Source organism: Prinia subflava, chromosome 18, assembly GCF_021018805.1.
Source record: "Prinia subflava isolate CZ2003 ecotype Zambia chromosome 18, Cam_Psub_1.2, whole genome shotgun sequence".
Lineage (NCBI taxonomy): Eukaryota > Metazoa > Chordata > Aves > Passeriformes > Cisticolidae > Prinia > Prinia subflava.
The window spans coordinates 11947262-11965404 of NC_086264.1; the positions used below are offsets into that span (position 1 = coordinate 11947262).

At 38.1% G+C, this 18143-nt stretch overlaps 1 protein-coding gene across 4 annotated transcripts in view; it reads left to right on the plus strand.

Annotated features, from left to right (window-relative positions):
- The window catches only part of LRBA (LPS responsive beige-like anchor protein), a 302351-nt gene that overhangs the window by 85094 nt on the left and 199114 nt on the right, over nt 1–18143 (plus strand). For all 4 annotated transcript variants that reach the window (XM_063415460.1, XM_063415457.1, XM_063415458.1 and 1 more), the window contains exon 35: nt 11101–11165. In XM_063415460.1, coding sequence (XP_063271530.1) covers nt 11101–11165 — 65 coding nt within the window. The remainder of the gene's footprint in view (nt 1–11100; nt 11166–18143) is intronic.

The following is an 18143-nucleotide window of genomic DNA, read 5'->3' on the forward strand; positions in this document are numbered from 1 at the left end:
ATGTAGAAGATGGAAGGTTTTCAGAGCTGGTGGAGAGCATTACGCCGATGCTCTGTGATCTGCACTGGTTTCTAATTCACTTTTAAGTGCAATTTGATGTGATGGATAACTGTAGTGATTGCCATGAAGTTTTAATTGAATTGACAGTAGGTTATCCAAAGACCAATGTCGCTGTGATACCGTGGCAGCCAAACTCAATGGATTCATCAAAACTCTTCAGCAATATCCTGGTTTAGATGTGAAGAGAATAAATGCTATTGGAATACTTTTTATGTGCCCCAACTATTAGATGATGATATTTTAATCACAATAATGTTCTTCATCTAATCACTTTGTTATAACAGCTGAAAACAAGCTTAGAAAGAATTTGATAATCCTTTAGATATGTGGTCAAAAATACATGTGTGTGTTTTGGCATAAAGGGTAGATTTTGTAGGGATTTTGTAAGCTGTCAGATGATTTTCTATCAGCTGTAATACACGCTCTAATTTCCTTTTAAAAGCCATTTAGAGGATATCAGTTCTATAGACTTCTCATATATTGTAAGACAAATTCTCTCATGAGTTGAAAATTATTTGCATTTGGTCAGATGTGCAGGACATGGTGTGAGTTTAATGGAAAACACTCTCTACAGCTAAAACTTAGCCCTTAAAGCTGTGTTGCTGGGAGTTTGTTTGATTAATGAATATATTTTTATTTGGAGAAGAGTGGACTGTCTGATGTAAATGTGAATCTTGGGAGTGGGACAGGGGAACAGTTTCATTTCCATTCACGTACAGTGCTGCAGATGTTCAGAACTGAGGGAACATAATTTAACTACAGAAGCAAGACTTTTCTGGAGAAAAAAAAGGCATCCTGTTGCTTCACCAGCACACTAGGACTTAAAAAAACACCACCATTCAAGGTGAGTTCTGTGCAGCAAGAGCACACCCTGTGGCTTGGCAGTCTAGCCAGAAGGATGACACCACGCTGACTTTATAACTAGATCTTTGAACAATATTCTCATGGGTGGCAAATGCAAAACAAAGTAATATCAACTGGCACTTAATTCAGTGAGCTCCCTGCTGGCGGGGCTCTGCACTGAAATGGAACTCTTCCTGACAGGAAGTCAGCCACGAAGTGTGGAGACCTCTGAAAATAAAGTGTGCTTTAATTTGCTGCCCTGCTGTTTTACAGCCAGGCTGTTTAATTTGAGACTATGGAAAGAGGGTTAGTGCAGGGGAGGGGGAAGAGATTGTGGAAAGTTCAGTGAGCAGCAGTGCTTGTTGCTGATTTAATACTAATTACAAATATGGGAGCTCCTTTGTCCGTGTTAATAAACCAAATAATTTGTCTCTGTTTCCAGGCAGAGCTGCTTGGGGAGCTCAGGATTTGGGGAGCTCTGCTGTTTACTGAAACTTCTACCCAGAGAAACTTTGTGTAGTGGTGCTGTTCAGTTTATTGTCTAACTTGGACTCTTATTTATGTACATCTGTGTTTTTTGCCTATTTCTGCAACTGGGAAAACATTTGTCTCATCAAGGATTGTTGGCAATGCACTGTTTTATCCATGAGTATTTTGTGATAACTCTAAGTGATAAAAGCTCCTAATTCAGATTATGCAGCAGTCATGATATTGAGGTCTGTTAGGTGTTAGATCCTAGTTCAGAATCAATTTTGATTCAAAAGAAACAGCTGGATTTTCCAGTGCTCTTTGAATAGTTCTGCAGACATTTATTTCTATTTCTACATGGTCATGGATATATTTTTCTTTTGGTAAATCTGCTTGGTGAGTGCAGGTGAGGATTTACATTGAAAGGGGCAGAAAATTATTATTTATCATGTTTATTTTAGTGACAGGTGATAATAGAGACCTTTGTTGCAACATGGTGTATACATATTTTAGTCTAAGAAAAGACAATAGATGCAGGATGAGAAAGGGAACAGAGTGTACAAGTGGAGTGTGATGGGAGAGATCTTAGGTTTTCTACCTTTTTTTTAAATTGATTTAGCTTCATTTTCTCTAAATCTTTTAAGAAAAGATCTGCATTGGGATAGGATTGCCTAAGGGAATACCAAGGGACAGGTTCAGACATCCTGTCTTACGAGTGAAGAGGTGGGATTGGTTTACATCCTTGAGTTTCATTCCCATATTTGTGCATTCATGGTGAGAGTTTAAATAAAAACCAAGATGCATTCGGGGGAAAGGGTGATACCAGAATCATGGAAGGTTTGGGTTGAAAGGATCCTTAAAGATTATTTATCTTTAAGGATAAACCTTAACCTGCTGTTTAAAGGGACTTATGATTCCAAAACCAGTGTCGTATTTCTTTATTAGTTAAACTTATTTATTTGAAGCTAAGACCATTGAGCAGAAAGGTTGCTGCTATTTGATGGTGATGATGAATGTTGCTATCAGTGGGACCAGTCCAGCACTGAATTTGCTGTGATTTTCTTGTTTTTGTAATTTCTAGTCTACCTTGAAAGGCATTTCCCTTCCTGTTCGGTGGTTTTACAAAATCTCAAATTACCATCACAGTTAAACAAAAAACCCACTGAAATCAAGGGTCAATTGTGTTATGCTCCTGCTATTCCTCAATTTGTTTGCCTTTGTTCATGAAAATGATGCTGGCACTGCAACTTAATTATTTGGATCTTTTCCCTTTGTTCTTCTTACATTCTCTCTTTTCCTCACGTCTGTTTTTCTGACACATCTCCTTTGACCTAAGAGTTTTGTGCTTCCCTTTGCTGCTTGTTTACAGAACTGCTCAGTACTTTGATTTCTCAATCAATTAATTTTTAAGATTCCTGTTCCTTTCTGAAGCTGGTCTTTCATCTTGGCATTGAAAATAGCCCATGGTTAAAGGAGCTGGGGAGGAAACTGCAGAGGAGAAGGTTTGCTGCCGGATGAACTCAAACCTGACCCCTAATTTTGTTTCATGAGGAGTCATGGCAACAGCCTGGTGGGAGAGAGGAAGGGAGAAGCTGCCCAGGGAAATTGCTTCCTCCCTCAGAAACTGGGGACTGAGAGCAGCCATCCCCTCATTCAGTTTTTCCCCCTCAGTTTTTTCCCCCTCAGGTTTTTTCTCCCCTCAGTTTTTCTCCCCTCAGTTTTTCTCCCCTCAGTTTTTCTCCCCTCAGGTTTTTCTCCCCTCAGGTTTTTCTCCCCTCAGGTTTTTCTCCCCTCAGTTTTTCTCCCCTCAGTTTTTTTCCCCTCAGGTTTTTTTCCCCTCAGGTTTTTTTCCCCTCAGGTTTTTTTCCCCTCAGGTTTTTTTCCCCTCAGGTTTTTCTCCCCTCAGGTTTTTTCCCCCTCAGGTTTCTTCCCCCTCAGGTTTTTTCCCCCTCAGGTTTTTTCCCCCTCAGGTTTTTTCCCCCTCAGGTTTTTTCCCCCTCAGGTTTTTTCCCCCTCAGGTTTTTTCCCCCTCAGGTTTTTTCCCCCTCAGGTTTTTTCCCCCTCAGGTTTTTTCCCCCTCAGGTTTTTTCCCCCTCAGGTTTTTTCCCCCTCAGGTTTTTTCCCCCTCAGGTTTTTTCCCCCTCAGGTTTTTTCCCCCTCAGGTTTTTTCCCCCTCAGGTTTTTTCCCCTCAGTTTTTCATACTACTTTTTAACTAGATACAAAAATCAAACCCAAAAGTTTATGCGTTTTGATCAGAGGGACATGCAGCTTCTATGCTATGAGAATAATCACTGCTATCATTTTGTTTATGCAATGATATTTTTATAATTTTGTATGAATTTTGGATTAGGTTAGTTTTCTTCTATTGCTGTTTCAAGAATATTTGGTGTCACCATAAATTATGGCAAACACCACCTATCTCAAGAATTTTTGGCTGTGTGCAATTGTTAAAGATTGTATATGCTGTAACATTTTATATACTATATCTTTCATAACAATGTAATTTTTTAGGACAAATTTGTGTCCTTTGCAGAGAAGGCTACAGTTGTCACTTTGAGAATAATCTCATGGCACAAAAGGCATATTCTGACAAGCGACAGTTTTTTCTGTGGTATTTTTACTGAAGAACCCAGTACTTAAGTATGTAACTCCAGCTTTACACGTGTATAATTTATTTTCAGAATCTATAAAAGCTAGAACTCTAACTTTCAAGTATTGAAATTAAACTCTCATTACAGATTTAGGCTTTTACCACTAACAACATAATACTGGTTTATAGGAAGCTCTGTTTACATGGAATAACCCACATGGTTAAACAGCAGGGGAGTCTTCTGCTTTTAGTTAAAAACCTGCTGTTTCTGTATGGCTTATTTACTACTTCTTTAATTCTTAATGCAGTGTGCTGTGGAATTGAGCATGCAAAAGTCAGCAAAGAGTTCTGGTTTTTGCATCTGAGGTTATTACTTGCTGTACAATAATAAAGGCACTATTTTATTGGGTTAGTTGTAATTAACTTCAGCACTAGGCATTGATATAAATCATTCCCAATCTGTTTTCTTTACATTTTCATTCTTTTAAACTGGTTTAACATAGCTTCTTTCTGCCATCCTTTTACATGAGGACTAGGGTTGTAATTGCTTTTTTGAATTAGGCTGTCGGAAGCTAATGTGCGTGTTGGTGCAAGAATTGATTAAGGAACACTAATGAATTTCATATAGCACTTGTAAAAGATTCGTAATAAATACTCTGTAGCAGTGATCTGTTATAACATTAGAACTCAATACAGTGCTGTCATGCTGTGCAGCTGGGAAAATATTTCAGTAGAAGAAACTTTGATTTGGTTTCACAGTTAAAATAGTAAAGAATTTTGTGGTTCTGAATAGTAAAAAAAAAAAAAAAGTCATGTTCTTGCTTTTCCCCAGAGTATATTTTATGAAAGTAGCTGTTGTTATTATAATCTTTGTTGCAGTGTTTGATAAAATAGAGGAAAAATACTGAAACAGTGTTAATTTTCATTTTTCTGCTTGGTATTAATGTTTGATGCCACGTGGGTCCTGTGCTGTTCTGATTCATCAATACACAAGTGTGTTGGGTTGTTCCTCAGCAGCACAGATCTGAAACAAGGATTTTGTTATTTTCAGTCACCTTTGCAACACTGAAAATGTTTGTTTCTTGAATTCTTTCTATTTTTCAGGGGTGGATAATCACACATGCACAATCTCAGCCTGCCTTTGTGTTCATTAGTCTGATATGAGTGTGTTTGGGATTTTCTCACATTAGTGGCTGTGGTGTTAAACCTTCACTTGAGAACCTCTCTCATCTCGTTAATTTTTACACAACTTTCTCCAAGAAGACTCATTAAAATTTTCAATACAAGGACTTCAGTTGTGCACTGTCACCGGTGGAATTTTTGACAAAAAACAACGTCTTTTTTTAATGGAACACCAGCAGTAAATACTTTTTATTATAACTGGGTGCGCTTGATAGCTTTAAAACTCTTATAAAAATAATTAGCTCTTTTATATAGTCCTAATGGCAGCCCCGCAAGTTTCCCCTGGAGCAGTCTCTAATGAACAGGCCTTGATTTTTCCAGTTGGGCTTTCAGATTCCCAGAGGACTTGACTCCAGACCTCGGAGGGCAGCAGCTGCCATTTGTCTTGAGCCTGGAGTTGCCAAAGAGGCAGAGCCTGTCCTAATAGGACACATTTGTCCAGCCCCACAGAGCCCTAATGGCCATCATCTGTTGAGGGCTTGGAGCTGCCCAGGCTCAGGGTAACTTTTATCACCCTCACTGAAATCAAACCCTCTGCATTGATTGCTCAGGGAGCTTGGCTTGTTAAAGCTTTCATAGAGAAGCCTTTGTTTAAATTTCCGTGAATCCAAGCCTGTTTGATAAAGTTTTTTGGGTGACAGGAGGTTCTGAATTTTTGGGATAGCAGGAAATATTTTTGTGAGTTCTCACTCTGTTTCAGGATTCAGCAACAGTGGTGGTGTTCTGTAGAGAACACTCTCATTGAAATCAAACCTTCTGCACTGATTGCTCAGGGAGCTTGGCTTGTTAAAGCTTTCATAGAGAAGCCTTTGTTTAAATTTCCATGAATCCAAGTTTTTTGGGTGACAGGAGGTTCTGAATTTTTGGGATAGCAGGAAATCTTTTTGCGAGTTCTCACTTTGTTTTAGGATTCAGTAACAGTGATGGTGTTCTGTAGAGAACACTCATTGAAATCAAACCCTCTGCATTGATTGCTCAGGGAGCTTGGCTTGTTAAAGCTTTCATAGAGAAGCCTTTGTTTAAATTTCCGTGAATCCAAGCCTGTTTGATAAAGTTTTTTGGGTGACAGGAGGTTCTGAATTTTTGGGATAGCAGGAAATATTTTTGTGAGTTCTCACTTTGTTTCAGGATTCAGCAACAGTGGTGATGTTTGTAGAGAAAGGCCACGAAAATGTTTATCAAAATTACGTTTTTTTCTCAGCCAGTTCCTGATAGTTCTTCCATTATTTGTTTTGGTTTTTAAATTTTATGTACAGGTATGCCTGTATATATACTAGATAAGTATCTCAAATGTGTTCTCATGTTATTTTTATATTAATTTGTGTCACATCTTTGCAAAACATTCCTCTTTTGTACGTACTTGGCTTGTGCTAATTTCAATATTAAATTGCTGCGTGGTTTCTAGATATGATTTCCCATAACTCCATGCTACTTTTAATTTTTTAATGGAGTTTCATAGATTAAAATAACTGAAGCACGCTTCAACCTTTAAAACTAATTTATGTTTGAAGAGATCCCGCTTAACACAGTCTAACTTTTTTTTTAATTACGAAGAACCCAGCTGAGATATAATCTACTTTTCACTCTATGTTCTTTATTGCTGAGTTCATTCGAGCCTGTAGTGGATGTGGTGCTGAGAGAGTGCTGACACCAAGTGCAAACACTGCTGAAAAGTTCTTGATAGTTTACTTTAGGCACTTAAAGATTAGTGTATCTCTCTATGAACAAGTTTTTCATGCAGATTTGACCTTTACTCTCGGATATAATATGTCTCTTACTCGTGTGTTAACACATTTCCCCACCCTGCTCCTTAGTGCCCCTTAGTACCAAAGTCATCCTTTTCCTTTGTTTCAGAACCAAAATAAATTATCAAAACTCCACCAGCTTTATGGGAAGGATGGATTAGTGAAGAATTTTCTCTTTTTTTTGCCTGCTGATGAGTGTGTGTTTCAACTGCTAGATATAATCCTTAATTGTAGAATATGTTAGTGTTTAGAAGGATTATTTTTTAAATTTCTGAGAAAAATGATTTTTTAAGGAGCATGCCTGTATATATAGGAATGAGAGCAGCAGAAAAGTTTGCTACAGTTGGAAATAGAGCAGTTTTCATCTGTTAGAAATATTTTAAATATTCTGTTAATTGCCTAGCCATCAGACCAGTTGATGGGTTGGTCTTGCTGATGTTTGTATACACCCTGAAGAATTAATGTTTTGGGGTTTTCATGGAGTTATAGAATAGTTTGAGTTGAAAATGACCTTAAAGAACATCTCAGTCCAACATCCCTGCCATAATTGTTTAAAATGTGATTATATTACTTTACCAAGGTAAGCTGAGGAGGGATATGTCCATTTGCTGCCTACAGCCGAGCACTTCACATTCCAAACCAACAAAAATGGGTATCAACAAAATTTTCTTGGCATTTGTTTGAGTGATTACAGTTTTGAAATGGTTATAATGGTTATATTTACTACATAACAGCTCCACTTGGCTTCTTGTCCAATCTCCAACTGTAGATGAAAAGAGATGCTCAAAAATAATAAAATAGAACAAGTGTGATACTCTTCCACTCTTCAGCAACTTTTGCTCAGGGTATTTTCTGAATTGGATGCAGTTTCTGTGTATTTAGCCAATATTAACATGTTTATTTTTTTGATGTTTGGTCTCCTCTTGATCCTATTGAACTCCTGATCACCATGACTTGCTTTTGATGATACCTTGTTTTGAACTGGCTCCTGCCATCTGCTGCTTCACTAAAGGCTTTTTGGGGAAAGAAGAGGTTCCTGAAGTATTTGATCCGAACAAAGATACTCACAATGGGTAGGAAGCCAATAACAAATGGAAAAAAAATCAAATTCAAGGCAGAAATTTTTTAAGAACCTAATTTATCTGATCATGCCATTTGATTAGAGACATACCTTGATTTTCTGGAAGGAAGTATGAGGATCAAATAGTGTGAAAGACTTTTAAATGCCTCTGAAGACTGAGACAGCCACACACACACGTAGGTGCAATGACATAAAATGTGGTGTACAAATACTAATACTGGGTTTGCTACACAAATCTTGTTGCTGGTTATGGTCTAATCCAGCTTGTGGTATCCTGGATGTTTTGGTCTTTGCTTAGAGTCTAATGCAAGCTGTTGGTCTTGGTATTTCCTAGAAAAAAGCAAATGTAGTAATTTCTGAGTTTTATTAGAGCATTTGGTGCTGTCACACGACTGATCATTAGTTCAGGTTAATTAAAAAACCCCACTGTAAAATAGATTAAATAACCCCAGCATTATTCAAATGGGACAACAGGTCATGGTATTAACCTTGAGGGAATTATTAGTTTGTGAAAAGAGGGATTTAAAACCACTACTGTTCAATGTTTTCTTTTAATGACCCTTGTACACTCGATAAGAAAGTGCTAATGAAACTCGTTAATGATATAAAATTAAAGCTATAGAGGACTGGGATGGATTTTTGCCCACTTCAGAGTTGTGCTGTATAGAAAGGAAATAAAATATGTTATTCCATATGAGATCATAATTCAGATGAGGTTTGCAGCACCATTTCAGGAAAGGTTTTGGTCCTTGCCTGGGGTATTATGGGGCTGTTTATAATTTCTATTAAGGAAATAGGTGGCACAATAAGGAGTTAGGAAATTTCCTTATCAGACACAGTATTTGAATAAAATGTGATTCCTTATTGCCTCCTCGTCATGGTGATTTTTCACTGGAGTTATTTGTGATCGTGTCCAATGCTTCTTGGCTTTCCCCTGCCTCACTGCTGAGTGTACAGTGACTAAAAACATTAGAGGTAGGTGATGTCTCTTGGTCACTAAACATTTACAGCCACAGGAAAATTACCCACAGCCCAGAACAGGTATGAAATTATCGACTCAGTGATCTCCCCTTCCTCAGAAAAGTGCTGAAATGTGTTTTGTTGTTATTTAGTTGCATTAGTGGTTGAGTTTGAAGCTTTTAACGTGTTTTTTTTCTCGAATGCCTTTGGGAGATGGATAACTAAGATGCTGATACAATAATGCAATATGTATACTGAGTGTAATTGTTTGAGAGTGAGCATATACTGTGGGGAAATATTGAATGCATCATGAAAGATGAAGACCATTAGTCTTTTCTTTCAACTATTAAAATAAGCTTTAGGGTTTGTTCAGCTGTGATTTATGAAAATGTTTAGGCTAACACCTTCTTTGATGATGTCTTATGCAGAGCAAAATGCTGAAAAGTATAATGATAAATGCACTTTCTTTTCACTTTTGGCAGCCTCCATCTTCACCAATTAAATTTTCAAGTGTTGTTGTGAGCTCTTTAGAGAGCAGAACAACAGATGGACAGTGTCATAAGTGGAAAAAATGATTTTGCTTTCCTTGAGTTTTCTCACACTTTAGCTGACAGAGTAATTTCAGTTATCATTATATAAAGCTAAATATTTAGATCCTGATAGTACATTTAAAACCTCTTTAAAGGATGATTTGCATATGCTGTTTTATTTAGACTATTAGCAACTAAAAGGCTTTTTTTGTTTTCCACTGGAATACATTTATAATTTGTAATGAATAATACATCACAAGTTCCAATTATTCTGCTTTTGATTCTGACTCCTTGAAAATTGTAATACATTGTTGTAGCTTAAACATGATGAGCATGTGTTAGGTCTGGAAAAACAGAATGAGAAATCAGAGTTATAATATCTTTTTTTTTAATGTGTGTGTAGGGGGGCAGAGGGGCAGGATTTAAGTTGTAATTAACCCCATTTTCAGTGTGTATCTGATCAGGGGTAATTCTGCAACACTGAGCACCAAAAAGTGCAGCCCAACCCCGTGTATTAAAAACCTTCTACATTCTGAAATCTGAAATTTAAGACATATTTCCTGTTCTGAACTTTTTGCCTGCCTTGGAGCTGATGAGGTTTTTTTAAAATAACCACAGTGATAGAAATACTCATGTAGATAATCAGTAAGATTATTATTTCATAGAACAAAGAGTAAAAAATCAAGGAAGTTGATGTGGAAAAGCACATGAAACTTAAATATCTGTCAGCTACAGAATCAGTCTTTTGTATTAGATTGGAAGAGTTTAAATCAAGATCTGTATTTGTCCTGGTCTTGTTATTTGCCTCTACATTTTCCCCAAAAGAAAAGATGCACACATTTACTGCTCTAATTTTTACCTAGGTTAACTTATTGCTGTGTGGTCTAGGATTAAAAAAACTACTTTGTGTGTTAATTTTGTTTTCTTGTCATCTTTCAAATGAGAAGAAAACAAAATTGGCAGGTCACCTGAGTTGGCTGCTTTTCCCTGTGTCTCTTGGTGGGCAAAACACACCTACATTTTTAAGAGGTGTAGAATTCTCTTTAATTCAAGTTTCAGCTGGATTTAAGGAATGTGCAGTGCATGTTGGTCTGCCATAGCATGGTTTTCAGTGTGTTAAAAATGTTAGTTTTTTAAAAAACATTGTGAGTTAATGGTGCAATTCTTGGATTGTTAACAGATTTTTTTTAAATTAGTAAAGATGATTATGTGATATTAAAGTGAGGATTATTATTAGGAAATATACCCCATAGGCTTTAAGCTACGAGAGAAATTTGTGAATAAGGAATGAACCTTAATGTGGAACAGTTTCTAGCACTACCATGGTTCAATAAAGCAAAAATCATCCTTGAACCAGAGCAAGTTCAGGATTATTACATGGCATAACAAAAGCAAATGATGGAATCCTCTGTGGGATGTTTTTGGGGCTTCCTCTCCCTTTAATATGACTTTAAGTAAATGATGTTCCTTGTTCCTTCATGCTGGCATTCATTGCTTCCTGATCACACAATTAATGCTTTGTGTGTTTGCTCTAAGTTGCTAAAGCTGAAAAGAAAGGGTTTGATTTTTGTCTCTGAAAATACCTCTTCCAAATTTTGGTTTAATACAGCTGTTTTTTATTCTATTCTGTCTTTATCCAGGAGTGGCAAAATTCTATCCAGAAGAATGCTGGCCTGGCCTTTATTGAGCTTGTCAATGAAGGAAGGTAAGTCAAATACTTGATACCACCTCTGCCTTAGCCTTTGGGGAGTTCTGTGCCTTGAAACTTATTAAAAATAATTTTTCTTTGTGCTTTTTGTGTAATTTTCTTTGAGTTTTACGAGCTTGGTTTCATATTCTTTAGTACTCTGTTTCAGTTTTAATTCTGAATATAGGATTTTGCAGAATCTTAATGCTCTTTATTTCCATTAAATACTTTGCTTATCTGCGTGTCACGGATTTTCTTTCTTCCTGTCCTTGTGTACTGGTTAATGTTGAAACTATAATTTGTATTCAGCTAATCTCTCGAGAAAGGGAATTTATATTTGAAAGACATTACTGCTAGGAATTGTAAGATAAGCCTCTGTCTCAAAAATTAGATTCCAGTTTGCTCATTAATTTCTGATCTATCTCTTAAACTAGAAAGGAGGAGAGTCCCTCTAAGGAAAAAAACCTCTTAATATTACCAATTAGTTTAATGTTCTATCCATAACTTTATATGTATATTATTGGAACTTATAGAAAATGACAGAGCAGGTGATGAGGCCGTGCTCTTTGACTTGTAGTCAGTGTTCAGAACCATCAATATTTTCTTCATTACAAATTGATTGTTGAGGCAGACTAAGTGCAATATTTACTTTTTAAAAGGGTTTTTTTTAAAGATGTCTTGACGAGTTAGCTAAGATATATTGTAAGAAATGCCATTTATTTAAATGTAACTTTAAATATAACTTTATTTAAATGAAGCTAGTGAGTAACTTCAGCTAGTCAGAATCCAAATAGAAAATAAATTTAACGTGATTAGGACAGCTAAGCTGACAGTTTAGTCAGTTAATTTATCAGAATTTATCACATAAATTAATATGCTATATAAATATCATTTTATCATTGTAAGAATAGGAGAAATGGCTATTTGAGATTTTTTTTCCTTAAGATCTGTAAATGTTCTCAAGATACATAAAAATAATGGCCGTTTTAATGGTTGCATTTCAGTTTGTGCTAGGGGAAACACCATTCTGAGGCAGGAAAAACATTTTGCTACCAGTCTTGATCCCAAGGGCCAAGGTAAAGTAACAAGGGTGTTCAGTTACAGTGTTAAGATCCAGCCTCGAGTTGTTTCCTATTATGTGAGGCTGACCCGTCTTGACCTTCCTCACAAAACGCCTGCTATAAATTTGGCCCTTGATTAATGTTTTATTAGCATAGATAACGCAGGGATCCCCCACACACGCAAACCACAGCGCAGGGTTCATCTGTGGGAGAGGATTATCGTGCTCACATCACCCAGGAGCTGCTCAGCTCGTCCAGGTCGAGCTTTCCATCAGTGAAACGTTTGGAATTGGCTGTTTTCTCCTCAAAACAGTGCCCATCACAGCCAGATGGAATCGCTCCCCCACCTCCATAAACAACATCAATAACTGAGAGTCTGGCCTGAGCCAGAGTGGTTGTCTCAGGGACAAATGATCCCTGGAAGACTGGGAAGTGTGGTTTTGGTTAGCAGAAAATGTCTCTGTAATTGTTACTTCATCTCGTAGCTGACGTGTAGCAGAGTTGGGTTTTCTTTTTGGTTTTTTTTTTTTCCTTTTTTTCATTATGGTGAAGAGGAGAGGGGATTAATTTCTTAAAAATGGCTCCTTTTATCTGTTTCCATTTTCTTCCATTGCTATTTATAGAAACCTTTATAGTGACTGCTGAATTGTGGTGCGTTGTGGCTTTTCAGCATTCACTAAAATGAAACTGTTACCCCTCCAATGATAGGAACTGTATTCCAGAACTACTCTTCCCTCTTCTTTATGCACTTTCCACATTATTTTTCTTGCAAATATGCTAACACTTGGACTAAAGCATCTCAGAGTTTGTATTTTATTCTGTTTGCTATTTTTTGTGTATTTTTGTCATAGCGTTATAGTCTTAGAAACTGCAAAAGCTGAAGTTTTTTAATTGAAACTTAAGAAAATATCTGAATGATACTGATTTAGATTTTAGCTGCATAATTGTATAATAAAAGCTGGATTTGAAGTTGTTTCTACCACTGCACAAGAAAATATGTCAAGGAAGTTGTAAGGAGGACAGAACTTGTTCAGCACAAAGGGAAGGATGTCTGAGGGCACCATGACATGAGAGTTGGAATAAATAAAATCAAGGACTGGAAGAACTGCCTAGAATTCCAAAGAATTTCTATTGTCTGCTGCCTTGAGGGGGAGACTTTGGTCACCCTGTAATCTTTGTAAAGCAGAGTTTTATTCCCAGTGTTTATTCCTAAGTTTTTTGGACTAGTTTTGCTATAGGATATTCCAGCTTGAGGTGTGTTCTACTGTTTTTTTTTTTTTATTAGGCAAATAAAACGACTGAAAAACCTTTCTGGAAGAAGTCTAGAAAGAGAGATGTAAATCTCTTCTTCTGCTTGCTTTCAAATGTACTTTTTGCTTTTATGTGAAAGGTATGAATGTACCTCTCTCTCTGCCAGCAGTTGGAAGTTTTATGTTTAGGCTTGCCATGTTTTGGCTCGGATTCCCTGGACAGGAATACGTGCAGGAAGTTTCCCTCTGGGGCTCGTAAGGTCTGCAGTGTGTGTGCTGCATTCAGAGTGTGTTGGGCTGAATTTCCTCGTGTTCACAAGTAACAGAGGAGTTGATCCCTGGTAGATCACGCCCACTTCACGTGGGGAGCAGAATTAATTAGCTGGTGAAATTTTGAGTCTTGAACTGCAAGAAAATGTCTAAACAGGAGGCTGATATGTGGAAATAAAGAGCTGTAAAGCTGCCTAAAACTGAAATACACAATTGAAGTCTTGAAGTCCAGGTTACAAGTGTAGTAAAAAGAAAATAGTCAGCATAGAAACCCAGGAAGCTACAGAATGTAAGTGAAAAGGTAAAGGAGCAGATATTGGAGAATAACCTCTTTCTGTGCAGTAAAAGACACATCAGTTTCAGTGCATTGCCACGTTTAACATTAATCTGGTTTTAATAAAACTGGTAAGTATTGTTCTCTGTTATTGTGGTGTCTGGGAGCACTATTAATGCTCTTTGAAACCTTGTTAGAAGGTGCTCGTACCACGGCTCCTCCACGCACTGAGCCATCTGTGCAGCAGAAGGATGGGGTGTGAAATGTTTTCCTTAGCCTGCTGAACTTCTGTCAGTGTGGATTTCATTCTCTGTGCTTGCTTTCACCTTTGGGTCCTCCTTTGGGGAGAGTCTGCTTTGGAGCCTGGACCTGAGATTTTACTGCTGAGGGAATTTGTTCATCAGACCCATCCTGTAGGTGGGATCTAGTTCAGTTCCATGGCCAGCCTGATTCCTTTGGAGGCATCTGAGGTGCCCAGACTGATTCCTTTTTAACACCCTGGAGCTAATTATGTTTCCTCCTGATGCCTTTTGGTCCTCTTTTGGGGAGAGTCTCCTTTGGAGCCTGGACCTGAGATTTTACTGCTGAGGGAATTTTTTGGCCAGACCCATCCTGTAGGTGGGATCTAGTTCAGTGCCATGGCCAGCCCTCTCCTTTGCAGGCATCTGAGGTGGCCAGACTAATTCCTTTTTTACACCCTGGAACTAATTATGTTTCCTCCTGATGCCTTTGGGTCCTCCTTTGGGGAGAGTCTGCACCTGAGATTTTGCTGCTGAGGGAATTTGCTCAAAGGAGCCATCCTGTAGGTGGGATCTAGTTCACTGCCATGGCCAGCCCTCTCCTTTGCAGGCATCTGAGGTGCCCAGACTAATTCCTTTTCAACACCCTGGAGCTAATTATGTTTCCTCTTGATGCCTTTTGGTCCTCTTTTGGGGAGAGTCTGCTTTGGAGCCTGCACCTGAGATTTTACTGCTGAGGGAATTTGTTCACTGGATCCCTCCTGTAGGTGGGATCTAGTTCAGTGCCATGGCCAGCCTGATTCCTTTGGAGGCATCTGAGGTGCCCAGCCTGATTCCTTTTTAACACCCTGGAACTAATTATGTTTCCTCTTGATGCCTTTGGGTCCTCTTTTGGGGAGAGTCTGCTTTGGAGCCTGGACCTGAGATTTTACTGCTGAGGGAATTTTTTGGCCAGACCCATCCTGTAGGTGGGATCTAGTTCAGTGCCATGGCCAGCCTGATTCCTTTGGAGGTGTCTGAGGTGCCCAGCCTGATTCCTTTTTAACACCCTGGAGCTAATTATGTTTCCTCTTGATGCCTTTGGGTCCTCCTTTGGGGAGAGTCTCCTTTGGAGCCTGCACCTGAGATTTTACTGCCGAGGGAATTTGTTCATCAGACCCATCCTGTAGGTGGGATCTAGTTCAGTTCCATGGCCAGCCTGATTCCTTTGGAGGCATCTGAGGTGCCCAGACTGATTCCTTTTTTACACCCTGGAACTAATTATGTTTCCTCCTAATGCACAAGATGGTGCAGCCATTATTTACAGACTAAAACAAGCGCGGCTCTGTTCCATTTCCTGGCGTGTGCAAACGCCTCTTGTGCCCGAGCCTGATTTCCTGCTCTTGCCCAGTTTAGCGAGCGGCTCCCGTGCTCTGTGAAGGTTAAAACTCTCTGCTGTCTCCGTGATTCATTAGCACACTTTAGTGTGAAGCATCTCCCGTGCTGGATCTTGTTTTCTGTATCAGTCAGGGCTCTAACAAACGTCCTGGAGCTGGAGCCCAGGCGTGACAGTTATTATCCCCTTTGGGGTGATAATGGCTTTGGCGTGGCAGGGGTTGAGGGATCAGTCTCCCAAGCATGCTGCAGCAATTATTCTTCCCAGTTTTCAGTTGAAGAGACTCTTGAAGATGCTTAATTTTAATTTAATTTTCTCAAGCACACTTTTCTTGGCCATCTGAAGATGCTATGCTTACGTTCTTATACACTTGTAAATGAACATCCTCTAAAAAAAGTCACAAAATGTTTGGTTTAAAGATAATCTCATTAAACTAACAGACTCCATGTATAATTTCCTCTCCTTACCTTTGGTTTTTCAAATCCTTATCCAAACAAGGCGACCCAAAACAAAAGGATTCACAAGTGTATCATCCGTGTTTGTTTTTCTGTAGCTTTTTTTATTGCCTCTTTCTTTGCTGTCTAATGAGGAATGAAACCTAATCAAAATTCTCCTCTCTATATCACGGCATTTTCTAATGTGTCTTTCAGTGTCATTGAAAACAGCTTTTTATTTTCCCCCCAAAAGAAACTTGCAAGGGATTTTGTGCTCCCTGGGATTAAAAGTTATTATTTTGAGACACTGTAGCTGTCTATTAAAAATATTTGTTGGAATTATACAGTTACCTCAAAATTTATTGGGAGAAGAAGGAAGGCAAACAGAATGCAAATTTAACATCCTTAGCAAGTAAAAATCTATCAACCAACCAAAAAAAAGAGTCCCAAACCTTTCCAGAAACAACCAAATGCAACTGGCATTATTCCCTCGATACACAAGATCTAAAAGTACAAAATCTGGAATGCTGTAATCATCTGTATTTCCATAGCTGAGGGGACTGGGGAGGAATTCAAGAGCCGCACTAACAAAATTTAAACACACATCCCTTCTGTTCCTTGTCTTAAAATTGCATGTATTGCTTTTGACTGATCATGGATGCAAATATTTTTAATATTGAAATACTTGGCAGTCAAGCTGGACTTGGATCCTTTCTGAATGGAAAACAGGGGACAGATGTGGGCTCCCCCTTTCAATTGTCCCTCACTCACAACGCTGTGGTCACTCAAGGAATGAATGTTGTGTTGCCATAGGAGCAGCTACTGTGATGGAAAAACAGAAAAATAACAGCTATTAATGAAAAAATGGATGATAACCAGCAGACTTTGTGCATAATTGACCAAAAAAGGCTCCGGAGGAAAATGATAAATGCAGTCTGGTCCAAAGTAGGATTGATTACTGCCAGTCTGCTCCCCTTGCACCTCGGTCTTGTTTTGTAAGGAAAAAGACATTTCCCACATTTCCTTGCTTTTTGATTTTTAACAACCCTTTCTGTTTGAGTGGTACGTCTTGTAAAAGAGATTTTTGATGATTTCTGAGTCTTGATGTTATTGTTTTGGTTTGTTTAAAGAAAAGAAAAAAGTAGCTTTGTTCACGTGTGAATTTGAATACATAAGGTCATCAGGCTGGACTTAAAACAGCATTTGAAATGTGCAGAAAATTAGGAATTGTAGCCTGGATGTGTTTCAGAGGTGGTTAAGTTGACTGGAGTGGGGTTCTTGATGCTACCTAATTTTTGTGTGCACATGATGTACAGAACCATTTTTAAAGCAATTTTTATTTCACTGAATTTTGAAGGCTATGTATGTGACAAAGGTAGGTTTTCTTGTGAGAATACATAATTAATTTGCTGGGTCTATGAAAGGAAATTTCTAAACCAATTTTGAGTTCCTGGGAGTTCTGAAACATTTAATGTAGAAGTTTTTGGTAACATCTGCTTAAAAATATAAATTATTGCAAGGGTAACAAGAAGGTATCTGTGCTGTATTGTACTTTTGCCATCTGATGGGACATTTTCAGAAATCATCTCACAGTACTGTGCAGCAGCTCTAAAATGTGAACACAGCAGGTTTCAGTGGGCATTTATGTTAAGATAAATATATTTATCTTGCAAAGTTCCATACTTAAGTGGTAAATTCAAAATAGGAATCTGAGTGGTATGTGGATGCAGTTTTCATAAAGGAACTCCAAACTGCCCTAGATGCTAATGCAACTTGAAGTGTTTGTTATAAGAAAGATAATCCGAGAATATGCAGTGTTTGGAAAAGGTTGAACTGAAAAGAAAGATTAAAATTTTAAGTGCTCGAATGTAAAAAAAAAAAAAAGAAAATGATGTCTCAGCCTCATCTACCTGGCCTATCCCTGTGTGGAGTGACACAGAGAAAGTGAGGAAAGCTCTCCTCACTAATTGTGTTTTCTTAGCACAATAAAATCAGTCATAAGAGCCCAACACATTTGCATGTATAAACTGAATTTCTGAATTTTAATTTGTGGACTTCATTCACTTAAGGCAGTTCTTGAATCTTTTTTGTGC